The following is a 21,604-nucleotide window of genomic DNA, read 5'->3' as shown; positions in this document are numbered from 1 at the left end:
ACTGTAAGATAACACAAAACCTGTGGATGCCAGGCAGTGGTGGCGCACACCTTTAATCCCAGCACTTGGGAGGCAGAGGCAGGTGGATTTCTGAGTTCGAGGCCAGCCTGGTCTACAAAGTGAGTTCCAGGACAGCCAGGGCTACACAGAGAAACCCTGTCTCAGAAAACCAAAAAAAAAAAAAAAAAAAAAAAAAAGAAAGAAAGCTTGTTTTTGCAGTAGGGAGCATTACACTGTGGAAAATTCATAATTTTTCACATAATTTTACACAATTTAAAAATTTTAAGTGGTCAAACCTCTCAAGAATAAGTAAGAAAGCTGGAGCACAGTGAATCATGCCCAGCCCTGAAATGAGGAAGATAAGCATTTATCCGTTTCACCCTCTCTGTAGCTGAGCAAATATCAAGGAAGAGAAAACAGAACGTTAAGAACTAGAAGGGCCTGAGCTTATAGAACATTTTCTTCTTGACATGACCTGGCCATTATTGTCTGGAAATCAGATCACCCATGAGGCCTTCACAAGAAAGACCCAGTCAAATGAACATTTCCTTGTGAAGGGGTGGAGTGTCATCAGATCCCCACTCCAGATTACAGCCTCTCCCTCCTGCTTCCTACAGCTACATGCAGTCCTGAAGCTGCAGTTTTTTTTAAAAATGCTGGCTCCTTGCTGGGCGTGGTGGCACATACCTTTAATCCCAGCACTCGGGAGGCAGAGGCAGGGGGATTTCTGAATTCCAGGCCAGCCTGGTCTACAAAGTAAGTTCCAGGACAGGGCTACACAGAGAAACCCTGTCTCGAAAAAACAAAAACAAAAACAAAAAAATGCTGGGCAGGGTGTGGTGGTATAGGCCTTTTTTAAAATCCCAGATCTCTGTGAGTTAAAAGAGGCCAGAATGAGTTCCAGGACAGCCAGGACTCTATACAGAAAAACCCTGGGGGTGGGGGGGAGGGGGGCATGAAGGGGGAGTTTGGGCGTGGCAGTATATATGAATATGGAATTCAGTCCCTGCTTTTCTAGGAAAGCACCAACTTGAATCAACCTAGAAAAAGGCCACCATCTTGTGGTTAAAAAAAGTCAGCGCAAGCTGTACCAAAAAAAAAAAAAGAAAGAAAGAAAAAAGGAAAAAAGACCACAAAAATGTCTGTTTACTCCTTAACCAAAACGTTAAGAAATTCTTTGACCGTCCTAAAGTTCTTCCTCTTGCGCACACCAGAAGGGTTTTAATCATTCCAGAATGCTGTTCTGTATTAGCACTGATGTGACACAAAAACACAGAGCTCTGCATCAAGTTCATCCACATTCTAACACTGATTTTAAAAAAGATGTCGCTTCCACAAGGAAGGAAGGAAAGGAAGGAAAAGAAAAAGAAAGAAAAACAAACAAAAAGCTGTCAGCTCCTTTAAAAATAACATTGGATCTCCTAAAACTGGAGTAGGAAATGTTGTTAGCCACCATGGAGGTTCTAAGACCAGCATGATTCCTAATAGCCAATAATGTGGAATCCACCAATAGATGCAGCTGACTCAACAATGGATTATTGCTCGACCATACAAGACGACACTGATACACACTACAGTAGCAAAACCGAATCTTAAAAACAGAGAGCTGAGCACAATATGCCACTCACAGAAGACTATAGTTATATAATACCATTTACATGAAATGAGGAAGAAACTCCTAATGGAGTGAAGCTTATTTGAGGGATGAAGAAATATTCTATGGCTTCCAGACTAGAAATCCTTGTGTGTAGTAAGTAACATTGTGTGTAGTAAATGCAAATAATGGGTGAATAGTGATCGGATAAATAGGAGCAGTGTCCAGGAAAAGAGGGGAGTGGGAGTGAGGAAGAGCCAAGAAGGAGAAGGAAACTCCTCCTCTAGAATCCCGCTGCAAAGCCCAGGCTTCTAGACAACAGCATCTGCTGTTATCGCCAACAGAAGTCCCTTCTTTCTCTGGTCTTCCTTTACATAGCTATTTGTCTCCTAGATAATTCTGCTTCATCAAGGCAAAAAGATATGTACTACAAAAGTCTATAACACCACCCTCTTCTGACTTCCTTAGGTATGCAAATGAGATCATCTACAGATACACATGCAAGCAAAACACTCATACGCATAAAAAAAAAGGGAAAAAAATCAATCTTTTTTTTTTTTTTTAAGTAATCTTGGGAGACAGAGGCAGGCAAATTTTTGAGTTCGAGGCCAGCCTGGTCTACAAAGTGAGTTCCAGGACAGCCGGGGCTGCCCAGAGAAACCCTGTCTCGAAAAAACAAAAACAAAAAAATGCTGGGCAGGGTGTGGTGGTATAGGCCAGCCTGGGCTATCTCAAAAGATCCAGGAAAGCCAAGGCTACATGTAAAGGGGAGGGGGAAGGAGCAGAGGAAGGGAGAGGGGAAGGAGAGAGAAGTAAAAGGAAAACATGTGCCTATGCTACATAGCCTATCTATCCTACTTCCCCATGAACCCAGCCAAGACCTCCAAGCTACACCTTCGTGCCTGCCAAGACATCCTTTTCACTCCACCCTACAGATCTCCCTTGGAGACAGGGAGAACAGAACCAACCAGATGCATGGGGTACAGCTTCAGTATGCTCAGGGAAATGGTTTCCCCAAGAAACATGTTCTTGACTCAGAAAAAAGTACAATGCTTAATTCCTTACTGCTTATATAATTAACATAAATTTTATACATTAAATTTTATATCACAGATTTTTTTTTTTAAAAAGATCCTGGCGGGGCTGGTGAGATGGCTCAGTGGGTAAGAGCACCCGACTGCTCTTCCGAAGGTCCAGAGTTCAAATCCCAGCAACCACATGGTGGCTCACAACCATCTGTAATGAGATCTGACTCCCTCTACATATAATAAATAAATAAATCTTTAAAAAAATAAATAAAAAAAAAATAAAAATAAAAAGATCCTGGCGCTAGGTGGTGGTGGCACACACCTTTAGTCCCAGCATTTCAAAGGCAGAGGCAGGTGGATTTCTGAGTTCGAGGCCAGCCTGGTCTACAAAGTGAGTTCCAGGACAGCTGGGGCTATACAGAGAAACCCTGTCTCGGGAAAAAAAAAAAGATCCTGGCACCAGCACATTTGCATGTCCAATTGGATTGTTTTTTCTCAGGACCACCACTCAGACAGACATTTTTGAGTACACTGCATCCTCATCTCATCACCACTGCTTGGGACGCTAGAGTGAGGCTTACCAATGCCTCCCCCATTTCTTTTCAAGGGCAGGCACAAAGAAATCATCCCTATTGTTCCTGCATTCTCATTACTGAGCTGTGAGCTGCATTTCCTCAGATCTGAGAATGGTTATTACCCACTTACCCTCCCCCACCCTTTTGTTCCAAGAACATGCTCAGAAACAGATTATCAACCAATCTGTCTAATCTGCCATTTGCAATAAATCATTAAATAATGAAAACACAGTTCCTGTTGGATCTCTCTCCAAAACAGTGTCCCTGAACTGGCTCATCAGGAAGAGTCTGCCTTAGTCACTACCACCAAGATTATCCTTGGGATTGGGAAGGAGAAGAAAACAAGAGTCACAGTTAGCAACGGGATTTGAGTACAAACTATAGCTTTTCAAAGAAGGGGATAAGTACTGGTTCATCATTAGCATAGGTGAAAAGGCCATAGCCAGTTGGTGGTGGCACAAACCTTTATTTAATACCTGCACTCTGGAGGCAGAGGGAGGTAGATCTGTGAGTTTGAGGCAAACCTGATCTACAGAGAGAGTTCCAGGACAGCCAGGACAGAGAAAACAAAATGAAGAGGAGGGAGAGGAAGAGAGGGGGAAGAGGAGGGAGAGGGGGAAAGAAGGGGAAGAGGAGGAAGAAGGAGGAGGAGGAAGAAGGAGGAGGAGGAAGAGCAAATAAAAAGCTATGAGCTTCTTGCTGTCACAGAAAACGTAAGCATTTAAGTGTAAATTAATTTCAAGTGTTCTTCAAAGTTAGGGGAACCTCTCACTCTTTTAGGAAAATGCATACATCAAGTGACCAGACATCGAAATTGGGCTATTTGGGTAGAGAAAGAGCAAGAGGGGCAAAAAGGTAACCCTCACAATTACAACAAACATCCCTGCTTTACTGGCTCTAGTTACAGCCAAGAATCTCTGGGTCAAGGAGGACTAAACAAGAAAGGTTGGTTCCATGCACCAACTATCAACCTCTATCAACCTCTTTTTTGTCTAAGTACAGCTGTTTTCTGTGGCTAAATGCAGAGAAATTACAACTCTGCAATTCCACTATGCATGCCTTCCTGCAAAGCTTCATTCTCACTGGGCATGCCCAAACTCTGTCCTCTGTCTTAATTCTTTGAAATGAAATGAAAGATACCCAAGAAGCTACTCTGGGGCATCTTAGGTCTCCCCAGGCTAACCACGACTTACAGATTCTTAGTCTCATCAAAAAGTCTATTTCCCCCAAAACTGGAGAAAGATCTCAACATAGAATCCGCCAATGAGTTAAGCTCAGCCCACAAAACAATCACATCCCAGGGACTCAGGACAGCTGACTAAAAATCAGACCAGGATCTGAGGACAAATCTAATAAAAGAAAAGGTAACTCCCACCCGACCCAGGAACTTGCCTTCATGCACCAGGCTCCAAGTCAGAGGCCAAGGAGCCGCAGATGTAAGAGCAGCCCGGAATGGTCTGGTTCCCCCTCCGGACACAGCTCCAGGATACTGCAAGTAGTTTAGACAGACAGCAGCCACCCTATGCTCAAGCATCTTCCACATCAACCCAGTCCTAGCCACAGAGGGAGAGAGACCCTGTCACAGGGATTAACAAAACTCTTTTTTTTCAAGACAGGGTTTCCCTGGCTGTCCTGGAACTCACTCTGTAGACCAGGCTAGTCTTGAACTCAGAAATCCGCCTGCCTCTGCCTCCCAAGTGCTGGGATCAAAGGTGTGAGCCACCACCGCCCAGCTACAAAATAAAAAATAACTCTTAATACAACTATCTGAAGCTGCTTTGTTTTAAAGTAAGAAATTTTTTTTTGTTTTTTTTGTTTTTCGAGACAGGGTTTCTCTGTGTAGCCCTGGCTGTCCTGGCACTCACTTTGTAGACTAGGCTGGCCTCGAACTCAGAAATACGCCTGCCTCTGCCTCCCGAGTGCTGGGATTAAAGGCGTGCGCCATATTTTTAAAACAGTACAATCAAGTTTTATACAACCTAAAAAACTTTTCTATGTAAATACAACCAATCCTGTAACCCACACACATGCACTTAGTGACTATCATCGCAGAGCAGCTCCATGACTCATCTAATAGAAGACTGCCATCTGTCCCTATCACAGCTTAATCCAACCCAGTGACCTGAGCCAGGATGAAAGGGTTAAGACAGCAGATTATTTTTTATTATTTATTTATTTATTTATTTATTATGTGTAAGCACACTGTAGCTGTCTTCAAGGGTTAAGACAGCAGATTATTTTTTATTATTTATTTATTTACTATATGTAAGCACACTGTAGCTGTCTTCAGACACCCCAGAAGAGGGCGTCAGATTTCATTACAGATGGTTGTGAGCCACCATGTGGTTGCTGGCATCTGAACTCAGGACCTTAGGAAGAGCAATTGGCGCTCTTTTTTTTTTTTTTTTTTTTTTTTTTTGGTTTTTTCGAGACAGGGTTTCTCTGTATAGCCCTGGCTGTCCTGGAACTCACTTTGTAGACCAGGCTGGCCTCGAACTCAGAAATCCGCCTGCCTCTGCCTCCCAAGTGCTGGGATTAAAGGCGTGCGCCACCACGCCCGGCCAGTTGGCGCTCTTAACCCTGAGCCATCTCACCAGGCCCAGATTATTAAAAAAAAAAGAAAAGAAAAATCAAGTGATTCCCCTTTAATACAGAGCACATGTTTAATAGTGTGAAAATCATAATGTAATGATTCATTTCAAGTTAATAAACCAAGATCACTTACACACCTACCTGATACCCACATAGAAAACAGAGAAAAACCCTAACCACTAGCTTACTGTAGCTCCCTCTAGTAAAATAGACAAAGTACCAAAAAAAAAAAGATGGAAAATTAATTCATATGGCAAATAAAAATTAATGAGCAGGGGTTAGACAGATAGCTCAAAAATTAAGAGCACTTGGTCTTGCAGAGGACCTAGGTTCAAATCCCAGCACCCATATGGCAGCTAACAACCACCTGTAACTCTAGCCACAGGGGATGTAGTACTCTACTCTAGATTCTTAAGGCACCAGGTATGCACACAGTACACATACATATATGCAACAAAATATTCATACACATTAAAAAAAAATTAAAAATCGGCTGGAGAGATGGCTCAGCGGTTAAGAGCACTTGACTGCTCTTCCGAAGGTCCTGGGTTCAAATCCCAGAAACCACATGGTGGCTCACAACCATCCATAATAGATCTGATGCCCTCTTCTGGGGTGTCTGAAGACAGCTACAGTGTACTTACATATAATAAGAAATAAATCGGGGCTGGTGAGATGGCTCAGTGGGTAAGAGCACCCGACTGCTCTTCCAAAGGTCCAGAGTTCAAATCCCAGCAACCACATGGTGGCTAACAACCATCCGTAATGAGATCTGGCGCCCTCTTTTGGGGTGTCTGAAGACAGCTACAGTGTACTTACATATAATAAATAAAAAAAAAAACAAAAAGAATTCACCTAAAAAAAAAAAAAAAAAAAAAAAAGAAATAAATCTTTTTAAAAAATTAAATAAATAAATCTAATTAAAATACAAATGAATGAGCAACTGAAAATACATGTAAATCAAAGAAGACACCATTTTTTACATACTAGAATACTTTTAATTATGAAAGCACAAAATAATGTAAAATAGACATGTCTGCTTGGTACTGGTACAAGTCTTTAATACAGCACTTGGGAGGCAGAGGCAGGCGGATTTCCGCATTCGAGGCCAGCCTGGTCTACAGAGTGAGTTCCAGGACAGCCAGGGCTACACAAAGAAGCCCTGTCTCAGAAAACCAAACAAATAAAATAAAAAAGTCAAAGCACCCCTGTGTGCTCAGCTCATTGCATTTCATGTTTTGGGGTTTTTGGTTTTGTTTTTTGTTATGCTAGGCAAGTGTTCTACACTGAACTACATTCCCAGCTCTCTACTTCATTTCCCAAGTACAATATACAACCCCATCTGACTTGAGGTCTCAGTGTGCACTTAGGTCTCTTGGTCTGAGCAGCTCTGTACAACTCCCTACCTGACCTTAACCTAGCTAACTTCTTCATGAAAATGGCAGGCGAAAGCCAGGCAATGGTGACATACACCTTTAATCCCAACACTTGGGGGACAGAAGCAGGCAGATTTCTGTAAATTGAAGCTAGCCTGGTCTACAGAGCAAGTTCCAGAACAGCCAGAACTAAACAAAGAAACCTCGTCACAAAATAAAAAACAACAAAAATAGAATGCTTAGATGTGCATACCCTCAACCCTCTATTAAAACTGATCTCACTAGGCATGGATCTCTGTGGCTTCCAGAAGAACCTGGACAACATAGACCCTATTTCCGAAAACCAAAAAGTAAGTAGACCTTGATCTCACTTTAGGATCCCCTTAGAGGCATCTGGGAGGTTCACTGTATCTCTTTGTTCCTCTGCCCAATGTGGCCACTTTAAATAAATCTTTTTCAGTCTCCCATTTTTAATTTGGCTCTTCAATAAGCTTACTAAAGGGGAGTGGCCAAACAGAACTTGGAGCACATATTATGACATTTTTTTCAAGAAACCAGGCAGCGCCTTTAATCCTAGCACTTGGGAGGCAGAGGCAGGCAGATTTCTGAAAATTGAAGCTAGCCTGGTCTACAAAGTGAGTTCCAGGACAGCCAGGGCTACACAGAGAAACCCTGTCTCGAAAAAAACAAAACAAACAAACAAACAAACAAAAAAAACCAGGGTCTTGCTAGCCTGATTCCCAAGTGCTGAGATTGAAGTCATGCACCACCACTGAAACTATGGAATATCTTTTAAGATGCACAGTAAATATTGGCAACTTGTCAAGAGAACTAGTAAGAATAATTACTAGACAGAAGGGAGATGTACGTACACAGTGTGCAAGCAGTGCTATGGAGTCCAACAGAGGATGTGAGATCCTCTAGACCTGGAGTTATAGTGGTTGTGAGCCACCATGGGAACTGAACTTGGGTCCTCAAGAAGAGCAGTGTGTGCTTTTAACCACTGAACTGTCTCTCCAGCCCATGATTTTTTAATTTTGAGCCACTTATTTAAAAAAACTAATCTTAAGCTTAATAGTGGCACAACACTTAGGAGGCAGAGACAGGCAGATCTCTGTGAACTGGAGGCCAGCTTGGTCTACATAGTGAGCACCAGGATAGCCAAAGATACACAGAAAAATCCTATCTCAAAAAACAAAACTAAAACTAAACTTCAGCACCTTTATTTTGATTCAGTCCCTGCCCCCCTGCATTTCTAACCCAAGCCTACTACCCACTCCCTGCTTTGACTACCTGCCCTTCACAGAGAAACCAGAAAGATCTTCCTAAAATGTCACTACTGTCCCTTTCAATGACATAGCTTTGTAGTTCCTCCATGGCCTCTGGTCAGTTCCTGCCCTGACTTTCTTCAATGACTATAATGTCCCCCAAGTTCATTATGGGCATGGTGTTTCATCACAGCAATAGAAGCCTAACTAAGTAAGACAGGCCAAAGCTACAGATAATACCCTACCTCATAATTTTTTTTAAATTAAAAAAAAAAAAGGTTAAGAGCAATTGAGAGCACTTACTGCTCTTGCAGAGGACTGCCATTCAGTCCAAGCACCCAAGCTGAACAGCCAGCAACTACTTGTAACCCCTGGGGATCTGACACCCTTTTCTAACCACTACAGGCAACTGCATTTATGTGCATATTGTCACACAGACATTACATAACGAGGAAGTGACTGAATGGCTCAGTGATTAAAAGCAACTACTGCTTTTGCAGAGGACTGGATTCTGTGGCCAGCACCCACGTGGCAGCTCAACTACCTGTTACTCCAGTTCCAGAGGACCCAACACCATGCAAGTACATAGTGTACCTGCACGCACACGGGCACACACACACACACTCGCGCACACACACATAAAATAAACATTAAAAAATAAGATAATGCCAGGCAATGGTGGCACATGCCTTTAATCCCAGCACTTGGAAGGCAGAGACAGGTGATTTTTGAGTTCAAGGCCAGCCTGGTCTACAGAATGAGTTCCAGGACAGCCAGGGCTACACAGAGAAACCCTGTCTCAAAAAAACAAAAAAAGAAAAAGAAAAAAACTAAATAAGTCAATTTTTTTTCAAGACAGGGCTCTCGGTGTAACCCCGGCTATAGTGGAACTCACTCCGTAGACCAGGGTGGCCTCAAACTTCAAGATCCACCTGTCTCTGCCTCCACAGAGTGTTGGTATTAAAGGAGTGCACCACCACAACCTGGTAACAAGTCAATTTTTAAAAAGTAATACTCAAGCTAGAGATGGAGTTTAGTTAAATAGAGTACTTGCCTACCATACACCAGCCCCCAGGCTTGATCCCTAGCACCACACAAAACCTGTCCTGGTAGAGTACATCTATGATCCAAGCACTCAAGAGGTGGAGACAGGATCATAAATTCACCGTCATCCTACATGGAATTGTAGGTCAACCTGTATTACATGAGACTCTCTGTGTTGTGAGTGACTGTCCTCTGAGCAACTGACATCTTGGGGCATTCAGTCATGCCCTTGCAAAAGATCAATTGGGTTTGTTGATGGTCCTCCAAATAGGAAGGTAAAGAGGGGTACCAGATTCTCACACAACTCATCTTAATTACATGTGCCATGGGGGAGGGATAGAGAATATGCACAGGTGGGAGAAGACTAAAGCAAAGGTCCTCAACTTCTAACAGCTATGTAAAACCTTCATCCCTGCTGGTAAAAGGCTCTCTCCTGTTATGGCCTATTAAGATAGACAGCAACCACACCCCTGTAAGGAAACCCAATAAAAACTTACTGGTTCACTAGACTAAATACTGGCAGAACCATGTCTCAGTTTGTTGTTGGGACCTTTGGAAAAGGAATGAATATTGTTCATGTATCCTCCTGAGTACTTTGTACCCAAAGAGCATGAGGGAACCAGGAATGCTAAACACACAGAGACTGCTCCTCAAAAAAATTTAAATTTTTTAAATTTAAAAAACTTTTAAGATTTAAAAAAAAAAAATTTTTTTAAAACCCACAAAACTGTTTTCCTGCTAAAAGGCTGGGAGTAGACATTGTTAAGGACCTAGGGTCTTTTTGCTGTCTGTATAGGCAGACCCCGCCCAGGCCTCCCTAGGCCTGTCTCTTTAGCTGCACTAATAGACCCATCCTTGGGGGAGATGTCACCTGTAGTTTATAGCCTGCTGATCTCTATCCTATCCCACTCAGAGACCACTGGACTCTATCTACACCCTTTAGCTACAGAACCCATCCTATGGGCTTTGTAAAGGAGTTTCTAAGTAGTCACACCTCAGGCTTTATTATGCACCTGGAATGGGAATGATTGTTGTATTGTGTTTTAAACATGTTGGCAATAAATGGCCTGGCATTAGACTCCCCAAGTCTGATCCAGGTTGATGAAGTCAATCTCACCTATTTTCAGTTCGCTTCCCTACCTGGATACCTGCAGGGTCCCTTTTACTCCTAGAAAAGAATTTTAGCAAAACCCTGTCTCACAAAAAATGTAATACAATAAAAAGTGAGATGCATGCAGTGGTACATGCATTCAGAAGGCAGAAACAAATGTAAACTACAAATTTAAGAGTAGCTTCATCTAAATAGCAACTTGTAGGCTGAGTGGGGAGCTATAGTGAAACCACCTCAACACTTCCCCAAAATCCTCAAAATATGACTTACAAGCTAAGTGATTTTAAAGCAGAGTAAAACAAATTGCTATAATATGCAGAGGCAGAAGTAGGAGATCAGCTTCCACTCTGGCAATGACACTCAAACCACGGAAGTATCCACAGATGCTCTACAATGTTAGCGCTGAAGGACATCATCTCTGCTGGCCTGTTTAGCCACTAAGCACTCCTATCACAGACCATCCCGTCACACTCTCACACGCAAATAAATGTGGAAAACTTCTTCTTTATTTAATTCTTTATTTGGTTTTTTTTTTTTTTTTTTTTTTTTTTTTTTTTTTTGGTTTTTCGAGACAGGGTTTCTCTGTGTAGCCCTGGCTGTCCTGGAACTTATTTTGTAGACCAGACTGGCCTCGAACTCAGAAATCCGCCTGCCTCTGCTTCCCAAGTGCTGGGATTAAAGGCGTGCACCACCTCCACTCAACCTTTTCTTTTTAATTTATTTTTATTTTCTGTGCATTGGTGTTTTAGCCTGCATGTATGTCTGTGTGAGGTTGTCAGATCTTGGAGTTACAGACAGTGTGAGCTGTCATGTGGTGGTGGGAATTAAACCCAGGTCCTCTGGACGAGCAGTCAGTGCTCTTAACTGCCTAGCCATCTCTCCAGCCTGTAAAAAAAAAAAAATTTAAGGACACTCATTATAGCATTATTAGTAAAGATAAAAAAATAAATTATAATTAGCTTAAAAGCCATGTGTATAAGCTTTTACATACTGTTATGTTTTAAAGGGTAAAGTATATCTGTGTTAAAACAAATCAAAATATTACACAGGCAGTGGTGATGCATGCCTTTAACCCCAGTACTCAGGAGGCAGAGTCAGTAATATACAAACAAGTAAATCTTTTTAAGTTACAGAACAAACCAGGTATGTTGGCCCATGCCTCAAGTGGATCTAAGAGTTCATGGCCAGTCCAGTCTACACAGTCCAGGGCTATAGAGCCCCTATCTCAAAAAAACAAAAACATGCAAGACTTGTTTTCAGTAAATAAAATTGGATTTTCAATTCCAGCACATGGAAACTGAGTTCAACTATAAAATGAATTCAAGGACAGTCTATGCTATGCTGGTTTAAAAATGATGATAAAAAATAAACAAAATTAAAAAGTAAAAAGCCAGGCATGGGCTGGAGAGATGGCTCAGCGGTTATGAGCACTGACTGCTCTTCTGAACGTCCTAAGTTCAAATCCCAGTAACCACATGGTGGCTCACAGCCACCCGTAATGAGATCTGACGCCCTCTTCTGGAGTGTCTGAAGACAGCTACAGTGTACTTACATATAATAAATAAATAAATCTTTAAAAAAAAAAAAAAAGCCAGGCATTAGCTGGGCGGTGATGGCACACACCTTTGATCCCAGGCACGGGAGGCAGAGGCAGACGGATTTCTGAGTTCGAGGCCAGCCTGGTCTACAAAGTAAGTTCCAGGACAGCCACTGATAAGCAGAAAAACCCTGCACCAAGGGAAAAAATAATAGTAATGACTTAAAAATTAAATGGAGTCAGGGTCTAGAGTTGAGTGGCAGAGGAAATGCCTGCATCAGGAGAGCCTGTAACCCTAGGTTTGCTCTCTCTGGAGTAGGGGTAGGGGGTGTCAAACTACAACAATAGAGTCATAACTTTCAGAAGGCCAGGATGCAGCTCAGCAGTAGGTAGAGTTCTTGCTAAGCATTTGGGACATTTCCTTGAGACAAAAGCCTTGGAACCAAACTGGTCTCAAGTCCTGAACATACAACAGTTAAACACACCACACACACATGCACAAACACACAAAAGCACATCCCCTCAAAATGACTTCCAAGCAGGTATTTCATATTTAACCAAACTTTTTCTTCAAGTATGATAGTAGTGCACTAAGTATATCTATATTTTTAGACATTCCAAAAGGTTCGATGCCATTGGGGCCTACTTTTAGTTTTTTTGAGTTGTTTGTTTGCTTGTTTTAAGGCAGAGTCCCACCTCAAATGCCGTAAACTTTTGACATTGCTGAGGATGATCTAATCTCCCTGCTGAGATCACAGGCATGCATCTAAACCAGCACCCTAGCAACTGAGCTACAGCCTCAGTCCAACTGTCTATGTAAGCAGCTACTAGAAAATGTATTTCATCCAGAAGGAATAGAGTATGAGAGAGCAAGAACAGTAGACCGAATTCCAAAGACAATGCTGCACATCAGGCCAAGAAAATGTTCATTCAGGGACCAGCAAGATGGCTCAGCAGGTAAGAGCATTGACTGCTCTTCTGAAGGTCCTGAGTTCAAATCCCTGCAACCACATGGTGGCTCCCAACAACCCATAATGAGATCTGATGCCCTCTTCTGATGCATCTGAAGACAGCTACTGTGTACTTACATAAAATAAGAAATAAATCTTTTTAAAAAAAAAGAAAAAAGAAAGAGAAAATGTCCATTCTAGCTAGCAGGTGAATACAGAGTGTAAAAGAGTTAAATTGCTCACTTTCTTTTTTTTTTTTTTTTTGGTTTTTTTTGAGACAGGGTTTCTCTGTGTAGCCCTGGCTGTCCTGGAACTCACTTTGTAGACCAGGCTGGCCTCGAACTCAGAAATCTGCCTACCTCTACCTCCCGAGTGCTGGGATTTAAGAGCTGCGGCAACACGCCCGGCAACTTTTTAAATTATATGTATACATATTCTAAAAGCAAAAAGATTTTTGTTTTGGGGGTTGGTGCTTGGTTTTTGGTGGTGGTTGGTTTCTTTTGTTTTTCAGGACAGTTTTTCTCTGTGTAGTTTTGGCTGTCCTAGAACTCCTCTATAGACCAGGCTGGCCTTGAATTTAAAAGTCTGCCTGCCTCTTCCTCCTGAGTGCCAGGACTAAAAGAGTGCTCCACCACACCTGGATGTTTTTACTCTTTGAGACAAATTCTAAATTTTTTCTTTTTTCTTTTTTTTAAAGATTTATTTAGCCGGGCGTTGGTGGTTCACGCCTTTAAACCTAGCACTTGGGAGGCAGAGGCAAGTGAATTTGTGAGTTCGAGGCAAGCCTAGTCTACAGAGTGAGTTCCAGGACAGCCAGGGCTACTTACGCTGAGAAACCCTGTCTCCATAAATAAATAAATAAATAAATAAATAAATAAATAAATAAATAAATAAATAAATAAATAAAAGATTTATCTATTGTATTTATATAGAGTACACTGTAGCTGTCTTCAGATACACACCAGAAAAGGGTATCAGATCCCATTACAGATGATTGTAAGCCACCATGTGGTTGCTGGAAATTGAACTCAGGACCTCTGGAAGAGCAGTTAGTGCTCTTAACTGTTAAGTCATCTCTCCAGCCCCAAATTCTAATACTCTACCCCAGGCTAACCCATGTTATCTTCCTGCTTCAGCTTCTATGTGCTAAAATCGTTATTATGTACTTCCATACCTAATTAAAATGTAATATTAAAGAGAAACAAAACCAGGCATGGTAATATACCACACCAGTGACCCCAGGAAGATCAGGAGTTCAAGGCCAGCATTAGGGACACAACCTGGGACACGTGAAGAGACCCTATCTCAAAAAAAAAAAAAAAAAAAAAAAAAAAAGCAAATTGGGACTGGGAGAGATAACTCAAAAGTTTGAGACTTGTTGCTGTTTCAGAATAGTGCCTGGGGTTTAACTCCCAGCACCTACTTGATGGTTCATAACCACCCTAACTCCAGTTCCACGGTTCCACTGCCTCCACTGACACCTGACATGGAAATACAAAATGTAAAACATTCATACACATAACATTATACATAAAGGCAAAACATTCGTGCACAAAAAATTAAGTAATTTTTAAAATCTTAATAAAAAGATACATATTAGCCACCCTATTAAGTACAGATTTTGTTTTAGAAGGCCCTCCTGCTACATGATAACATTTTTGCTGAGACAAAAGCCCTATTTGGGGCTGGAGAGATGGCTCAACGGTAAGAGCACCCTGCTCTTCTGAAGGTCCTGAGTTCAAATCCCAGAAACCACATGGTGGCTCACAACCATCCGTAAGGAGATCTGACTCCCTCTTCTGGTGTGTCTGAAGACAGCTACGGTGTACTTACATATAATGAATAAATAAATCTTTTTTAAAAAGAAAGCCCTATGTATCAGACACAGTCTGATCCTGTGACTGGGGCATACATTTAAACCCAAGAAGTGGAGAAGCCCACACCAACCTACAGACTAGAGAATAGGAGACACATGAGCAAACCTCTGCACTACCTAAGGAGTCCTTAGTGTGAAAAGGTATTGGGAGCTGGGGTGGAGGGAAGACGGGGATGCAGTCATAACACACACATAAATACACATTTAGGCAGGTTTCAAGTGTCACCTCTACTGGGTTAAATCATCCCCCAATTTGTGAACCCTAACCAGTAAATATTTCAAGATTCAATGAGGATGAACCCATGCTGATGCAATTCCACAGTACTGTACAAGAGCTGTGTGCTTATAAGTACACCTGTCATGTACTTTAAGGATAAACACTTCAAATCACAACTCCACACAGGTATAAGTCATGGTTTTGTAAGCCTGTGTCTTCTAATGCATCAAACCCTTTGTACTCCTGGGGCCATGTGCCTTTTGCCTGGCCTACAAAGGGATACCAGAGAATCTACTTGGTAAGACTACTGCCATGTTTACACGCTACAGTATGCACAAAATGCCTACAGTGGCACAAGCTCACCCCACACACTACCTACGTAATTTACCTGTAAAAATCAGAGAAACTGGAGACCACTGACACCCACCTTTTTCTGAGGGTGAGAGGAGCAGGTCTGAAATAAGCTACGACCAGGCTAGCTTTGAACACGCAATCCTCCTGCCTCCGCTTCCAAAGTGCTAGAATAACAAGTATGCACTACCACACTCTGCTTCTTCCATCAGAATAAACACCAACTATGTGTCTAGCACTGAAAAATGGCAAAGCTGGGGGCTGGCGAGACAGTCCAGCAGTTAAGAGAGCTCCTCTGGCTATTCTTCCTAAGGTCCTCAGTTCGATTCCCACCAACCACATATTGGCTCACAATCATTTTAATGGGACTGAATGTCGTCCTCCTCTGTCATGCAGGCATACATGCAAAGAGAGCACTCGTATACATAAGTCTTTAAAAAGAAAAAGAGCCAGGCCTACAACTGATCAAGCAAAGTTATTTAACCCCTGCAAAGTCTTATTGTCTTCATCTCCTAAATAGGAAGTAACAATACTTGCTGCACGAGTCATTATACAAACTGGATGGGGTAACCCCTCAGAGAGGTTTAAACAACACCAGAAACATAAATGCTCGGCAAATGATTGAGATTCACTATGTATCTCCTTCCTTACACTCCTGGAAATGATTTAGATTATCTCATATACATTTGTGTGCTTGGTGCCTAAGTCAGTTCTTGAACGTTCCAAGTACTCAACAAATCCTCCTTCCATTAGATCTGAAAACTGGCCATTCACTTATACGAATACCCCTCAAAAAGGCGAGAAAGAAGAAAGAAACACAACCACCATACATTAATGAGGTAAAATGTACTGCTAAGCCTATGCACCGTATGTGCCAGCTTCTCAATACACCTTCACTTTCTGAGGTCTGGAAATCCCAAAAGCTAAGTATTCCCTCGGCAAATTTTGGAGGAAAACGTTAGGTTATACTTTCTTCCAAATCGGCCCCGTACTTCGACCCTAGGAACACAACAACTCTAGTGCGTTCTGAGGACCCCGGACTCCTGCCGGCCCTTCCCAGCTCCTGGAAGACAGCGGTCCCTCTCTCCCGGCCATAACGTCTACGCCGCAAAAACCAGGAAGCAAACTATCCCGCAGAAAGAGCAGAGGGAAAGCCACCACGCGAACAAAAGACCGCTAATTCGCCGTCTCCCGCCGCTTTAGTGCCATTGGTGAAGAAATAAACTTGGGTCCGCAGACATTCCTCTGTCGAGCGTGCTGCCCGTGGTCACCCTGCTGCAGCGGCTTTGTGCGCGGGAGGCGCGCGGGACCGGCCAACTTTTCCTTAAAGATGGTGCCACGCTCTCGCGGCGAGTGAAAGGTCACGGAGCGGGGCAGCAGGCGCAGGCCCGCCTCACCTCCGGCGCGCACAAGTTGGCCCGTTCCACTTTGCCTTTTGTCTCCGCCACCCCCGCTCCGACCCGGCCGCAGACAAGCTCCGGGCTTCAGGATGCGGAGCCGCGGCCTCCTACCGTCCGCCACCGCGCTGCCACCGCCGCCGCTGCCGCCGCCGCCGCCGCCGCCGCCGCCGCCGCCGCTGCTGCTCGGGCCCGCCGTGCACAAAGCGCGCCGGCGGAGCACGGGCCGGACGCTGGGGCCTCCGCGCAGCCGGGCCCGATGCAGCGGGGGCGCGCGGCCCCACCCAGCTCCTGGTTCGCTTGGGTTCCTGTCCCCTCGCCGCGGCTGTTGCAATCACAGCCGTGGCCTGCAGCCCAGCGCCGACAGCCGGCCCCGCACCTCACCTCAGCATCAGCGGCGGCCATGGCCCGGGCCCGCAGCGTGGCCCCGCCCCTCCCGCGCGCCATCGCCCCGCCCGCGCCTCGCGGCCTAGGTCCGGGGCGGGGCTGGCCGACCACTCCTGCGCCTGCGTGAGCACCCGCGGCTGCGCACCGGGACCCATCTGTGTGGCGCCTGCGTCTGGAGGCGAGGCCAGGTGGCGCCTGCGCGCTGAAATTCAACCTGGGCTCCTGGAGCTGAGAGGTCACCAATAGGAGCTGCTCTGCTTCCCGTTTCCTTGGTTTCGCTCTCTCTCGTTTACCTGCAGTCCACCAATATTACTTGGAAAGTTTCAGAAATAAGGTAGCCCTACGTTTCAAGTTATGTGCCGTTCTGAGTGAGCCTAGGAAATCGAGTTTCCGTTTGGTTCCGCTGGGTGCTGGCTGACCACCCTTTTGAACCGCTTGTTTACACTACGAGCTACTACTGGCTTGCTGACTGTCAACGTTCCGCTGGGTTTCCACACTATAAACTTGAGTCCTGACAATCCTTATTCTATTTATTAGTGGCCCCAAAATACAGGGAAGGGGAGGAGACCTTTCCAAAATCCTAAAGAACCATAAAGTGCTCTCTTTAAGCGGAAAGGCAGGAGTTTCAATAAACAAGGGTTTGTTTTTGTTTTTCTTTTTGGGTTTTTTTTTTTCTTTTTGGTTTTTTTAGAGACAGGGTTTCTCTGTATAGTTTTGACGGTCCTGGAACTTACTTTGTAGACCAGGCTGGCCTCGAACTCAGAAATCCGCCTGCCTCTGCCTCCCAAGAGCTGGATTTAAAGGCATGCTCCACCACTGCCCAGCAATAAACAAGTTTGAAACATGGGGTAGCCAAGAGAACGCTAAGAACTCACTTCCGATGAAATTGTAAAAGAAATCTATGCTAGTTCTGCTGTCGAACTTCACACTGCAAAAGTTCCAGCCATAGGGCATAAGTGCTAAAATGGAAAAGAGTTATATTTGTTGATTAAAGATATGAAAAATGTGTTTCAGTGATGAGCACACATTATGCCAGAAGCATTGAGGCTATATGAAGACTTCTGAAAGGCGGTATCTTAAAACTTAAAAAGGGGGAGGTATGCCCGGTGGTGGTGGCACACGCCTTTAATCCCAGCACTTGGGAGGCAAAGGCAGGTGGATTTCTGAGTTCGAGGCCAGCCTGGTCTACAGAGTGAGTTCCAGGACAGCCAGGGCTACACAGAGAAACCCTGTCTCCAAAAAAAAAAGGGGGGGGGAGGGGGGAGTAAGCCAAAGACTTCACATGTTCAGCTAGCATTCTTTTTTGGTTTTGGTTTTTTGAGACATGGTTTCTCTGTGTAGCCCTGGCTGTCCTGGAACTCACTCTGTAGACCAGGCTGGCCTCGAACCCAGAAATCCACCTGCCTCTGCTTCCCAAGTGCTGGGATTAAAGGCGTGCACCACCACTGCCCATCTCGGCTAGCATTCTTTTTTATTTTTTTTTAATTAGGTATTTTCCTCAATTACATTTCCAATGCTATCCAAAAAGTCCCCAATACACTCCCCCCCAAGTCCCCCACCCACCCACCCCCACCCCTTGGCCCTGGCATTCCCCTGTACTGGGGCATATAAAGTTGGCAAGTCCAATGGGCCTCTCTTTCCAGTGATGGCCGATTAGGCCATCTTTTGATACAAATGCAGCTAGAGTCAAGAGCTCTGGGGTACTGGTTAGTTCATAATAATGATCCACCTATGGGGTTGCAGTTCCCTTTAGCTCCTTGGGTACTTTCTCTAGCTCCTCCATTGGGGGCCCTGTGATCCATCCAATAGCTGACTGTGAGCATCCACTTCTGTGTTTGCTAGGCCCCGGTTGGCTAGCATTCTTACATTGAACTAAAACTTCAATCCTTTCCTTTTTTTTTTTTTTTTTCTTCCTTTCCAACAGGACTTCAGTGAGGCTGGCCTTGATGCTATCCTTCTATCTCAACCTCTCTTGTAACTGGGATTACAGCCCTCACCATTAGAGCTGATTTAAAATTTCTATTTATTTCAGGATTTTTGTTTTGCTTTATTCATTTTTAACGATTTATTTTTATGTATATTGGTGTTGGTCTACATTTCTGTTTGTGTGAGGGTGTCAGGTCCCCTGGAGCTGGAGTTACAGATAGTTGTGGGCTGCCATGTCAGTGCTGGGAATTGAATCTGGTCCTCTGGAAGAGCAGGTAGTGCTCTTAACAGAGAGCCATCTTTACAGCCCCCATTTGTAACCCAGGCTGCCCTTGAACTTGAGCCTCTGCCTCCTTCAGCAAATCCTACTGGCAAGCACCACTATGGACAGCTTATTTTATTTTTGAAGCAGGGTCTCACTACATAGCATGGATGGCCTCAAACTTCCAATGTTCCTCCTGCCTCCTGAAGGAATACAGATATGCCCCCACCACACCTAGCATAGCTAAACATTTTATAAAATTAAATTTTTCACCTGTACAGTCTAAAAGATTATTTTCTGCTACAACACTACAATGAATTAAAAATATAAAGACAGAGGATTTTCAATTACAATGTTCCTTTCTCCAAAAGTTCTGCATGGGTGGGGGGTTACTTCTACTATTGAGCATCCTTACCCACTTGTATCATCTGCTACAAATATCAAATCTTAGACGTCGTCATGCAACAACTGATGATCCACACTGGTGAACATTAGCCAACCAGTACTAACCCATGTCCCAGTGCCTATGCCGTTCATCTTTTGCCATCACTTCACTTTGTCATTGTAGCATCTCCAGTCCCCGTAAAGAGGGATAAGAACAAAATAGAAGCCAGGCATGGTGGGACACGCCTTTAATCCCAGCACTTGGGAAGCAGATTTCTGAGTTCGAAAAAAAAAAAAAAAAAAAAAAAAAAAAAACCAAACAAACAAAAAGGACAAAACAGAAAGATCTTTTGGAAGTCAGACTACATTCATGTAATTTTGTTACAATTAGTTTCATACTTAATATACTGTGTTATTAGTGGCACTAAACTCTTCCTGTGTTGAATTTATGAATTTTCATCATACCTATAAATAAAAACAAAATATATACAGAATTCTATGCTATGTGCAGTTTTGGACATCTATAGGGGGTCTCAGAACATACTCCTTGCAGATGAGGAGACACTGCTGTATATTCTTGTTCTAAATTGGTTTCTGGTAGGCTGGTCAGAGAAGCCTGCCTTGTGCAACCAACACAAGACCTTTAGTGTTTTGATTTCAGACAGGGTTTCTCTGTGCAACTCCAGATATCCTGTAACTCCATCTGTCCACCAGGCTGGTCTTGAACTCAGATATCTACCTGCCTCTGCCTTCCAAGTCCTGGGATTAAAGGTGTGCACCACCAGTATCTTGCTATGGCTTTGAGTCTTAACCTCCAATCACAGATGCATTTTTATTTCCTTGGTTTTGCCAAAAAGCAGATACTGTGAGCTGTATCCTGGGGGATGCCTCAGTAAGGGTACTAGGGACATGGACTTTGCTCTGCTTGTGTGGTACACCTGGTAAAGGATAGTGCTCTAACATGAGGAAGGACCTGGATGGTAAGCATCCCTAGTTAGGAGGAATGTCACAGTTGGAAGGAGGGATCCTAGTAAGGGGCATGTCCCAACTTTGTAGGGAACATTCTGTTTAGGAAAAAAAAAAAGTGTCTACAGGTTTGAGAGGGTACGCCTTCCATTGGGAGGATGATCCAAAGGAAGAAAAGTAATTTCCTGAATAGCATATCTGTGCCCACAAGAGGGGGCTCTTCCAACAGGGAGAAATGTCCTAGCTGGCCAGTCCCTCACCACCCCCTTACCCCTATTAATGAGAATACAAACCAACCGGATGCTCTGGATAGGAGGGTTTGTCTGACTGGAACTTGTGCACTGATAAGAAAGCTCACCCTGGGGCTGGAGAGGTAGCTCCGTGGTTAAGAACACCAACTGTTCTTCTGAAGGTCCTGAGTTCAAATTTCAGCAACCACATGGTGGCTCACAACCATCTGTAATGAAATCTGACCCCCTCTTCTGGTGTGTGTGAAGACAGCTACAGTATATTCATATACATAATAAATAAATCTTTTTAAAAAATTAGAGAAGTCTTGAGTTTTTTTTTTTTAAGATTTATTTATTTATTATATGTAAGTACACTGTAGCTGTCTTCAGACACACCAGAAGAGGGAGTCAGATCTCATTACAGATGGTTGTGAGCCACCATGTGGTTGCTGGGATTTGAACTCTGGACCTTCAGAAGAGCAGTCGGGTGCTCTTACCCACTGAGCCATCTCACCAGCCCGAAGTCTTGAGTT

At 43.7% G+C, this 21,604-nt stretch overlaps 1 protein-coding gene across 6 annotated transcripts in view; it reads right to left on the bottom strand.

Moving 5' to 3' along the window:
* Positions 1 to 17,342, bottom strand: part of Ehmt1 (euchromatic histone lysine methyltransferase 1) — a 134,644-nt gene extending 117,302 nt beyond the window's left edge. For all 6 annotated transcript variants that reach the window (XM_021185967.3, XM_029469706.2, XM_029469711.2 and 3 more), the window contains exon 1: positions 17,301 to 17,342. In XM_021185967.3, coding sequence (XP_021041626.1) covers positions 17,301 to 17,321 — 21 coding nt within the window. In that variant the 5' untranslated portion in view covers positions 17,322 to 17,342. The remainder of the gene's footprint in view (positions 1 to 17,300) is intronic.
* Positions 17,343 to 21,604: the final 4,262 nt, after the last annotated feature.

Source organism: Mus caroli, unplaced genomic scaffold, assembly GCF_978045245.1.
Source record: "Mus caroli unplaced genomic scaffold, Mus_caroli_1 scaffold_2, whole genome shotgun sequence".
Taxonomy (NCBI): domain Eukaryota; kingdom Metazoa; phylum Chordata; class Mammalia; order Rodentia; family Muridae; genus Mus; species Mus caroli.
The sequence above is the reverse complement of the archived record's forward strand: the minus strand, read 5'-3'. Positions and strand labels throughout refer to the sequence as shown.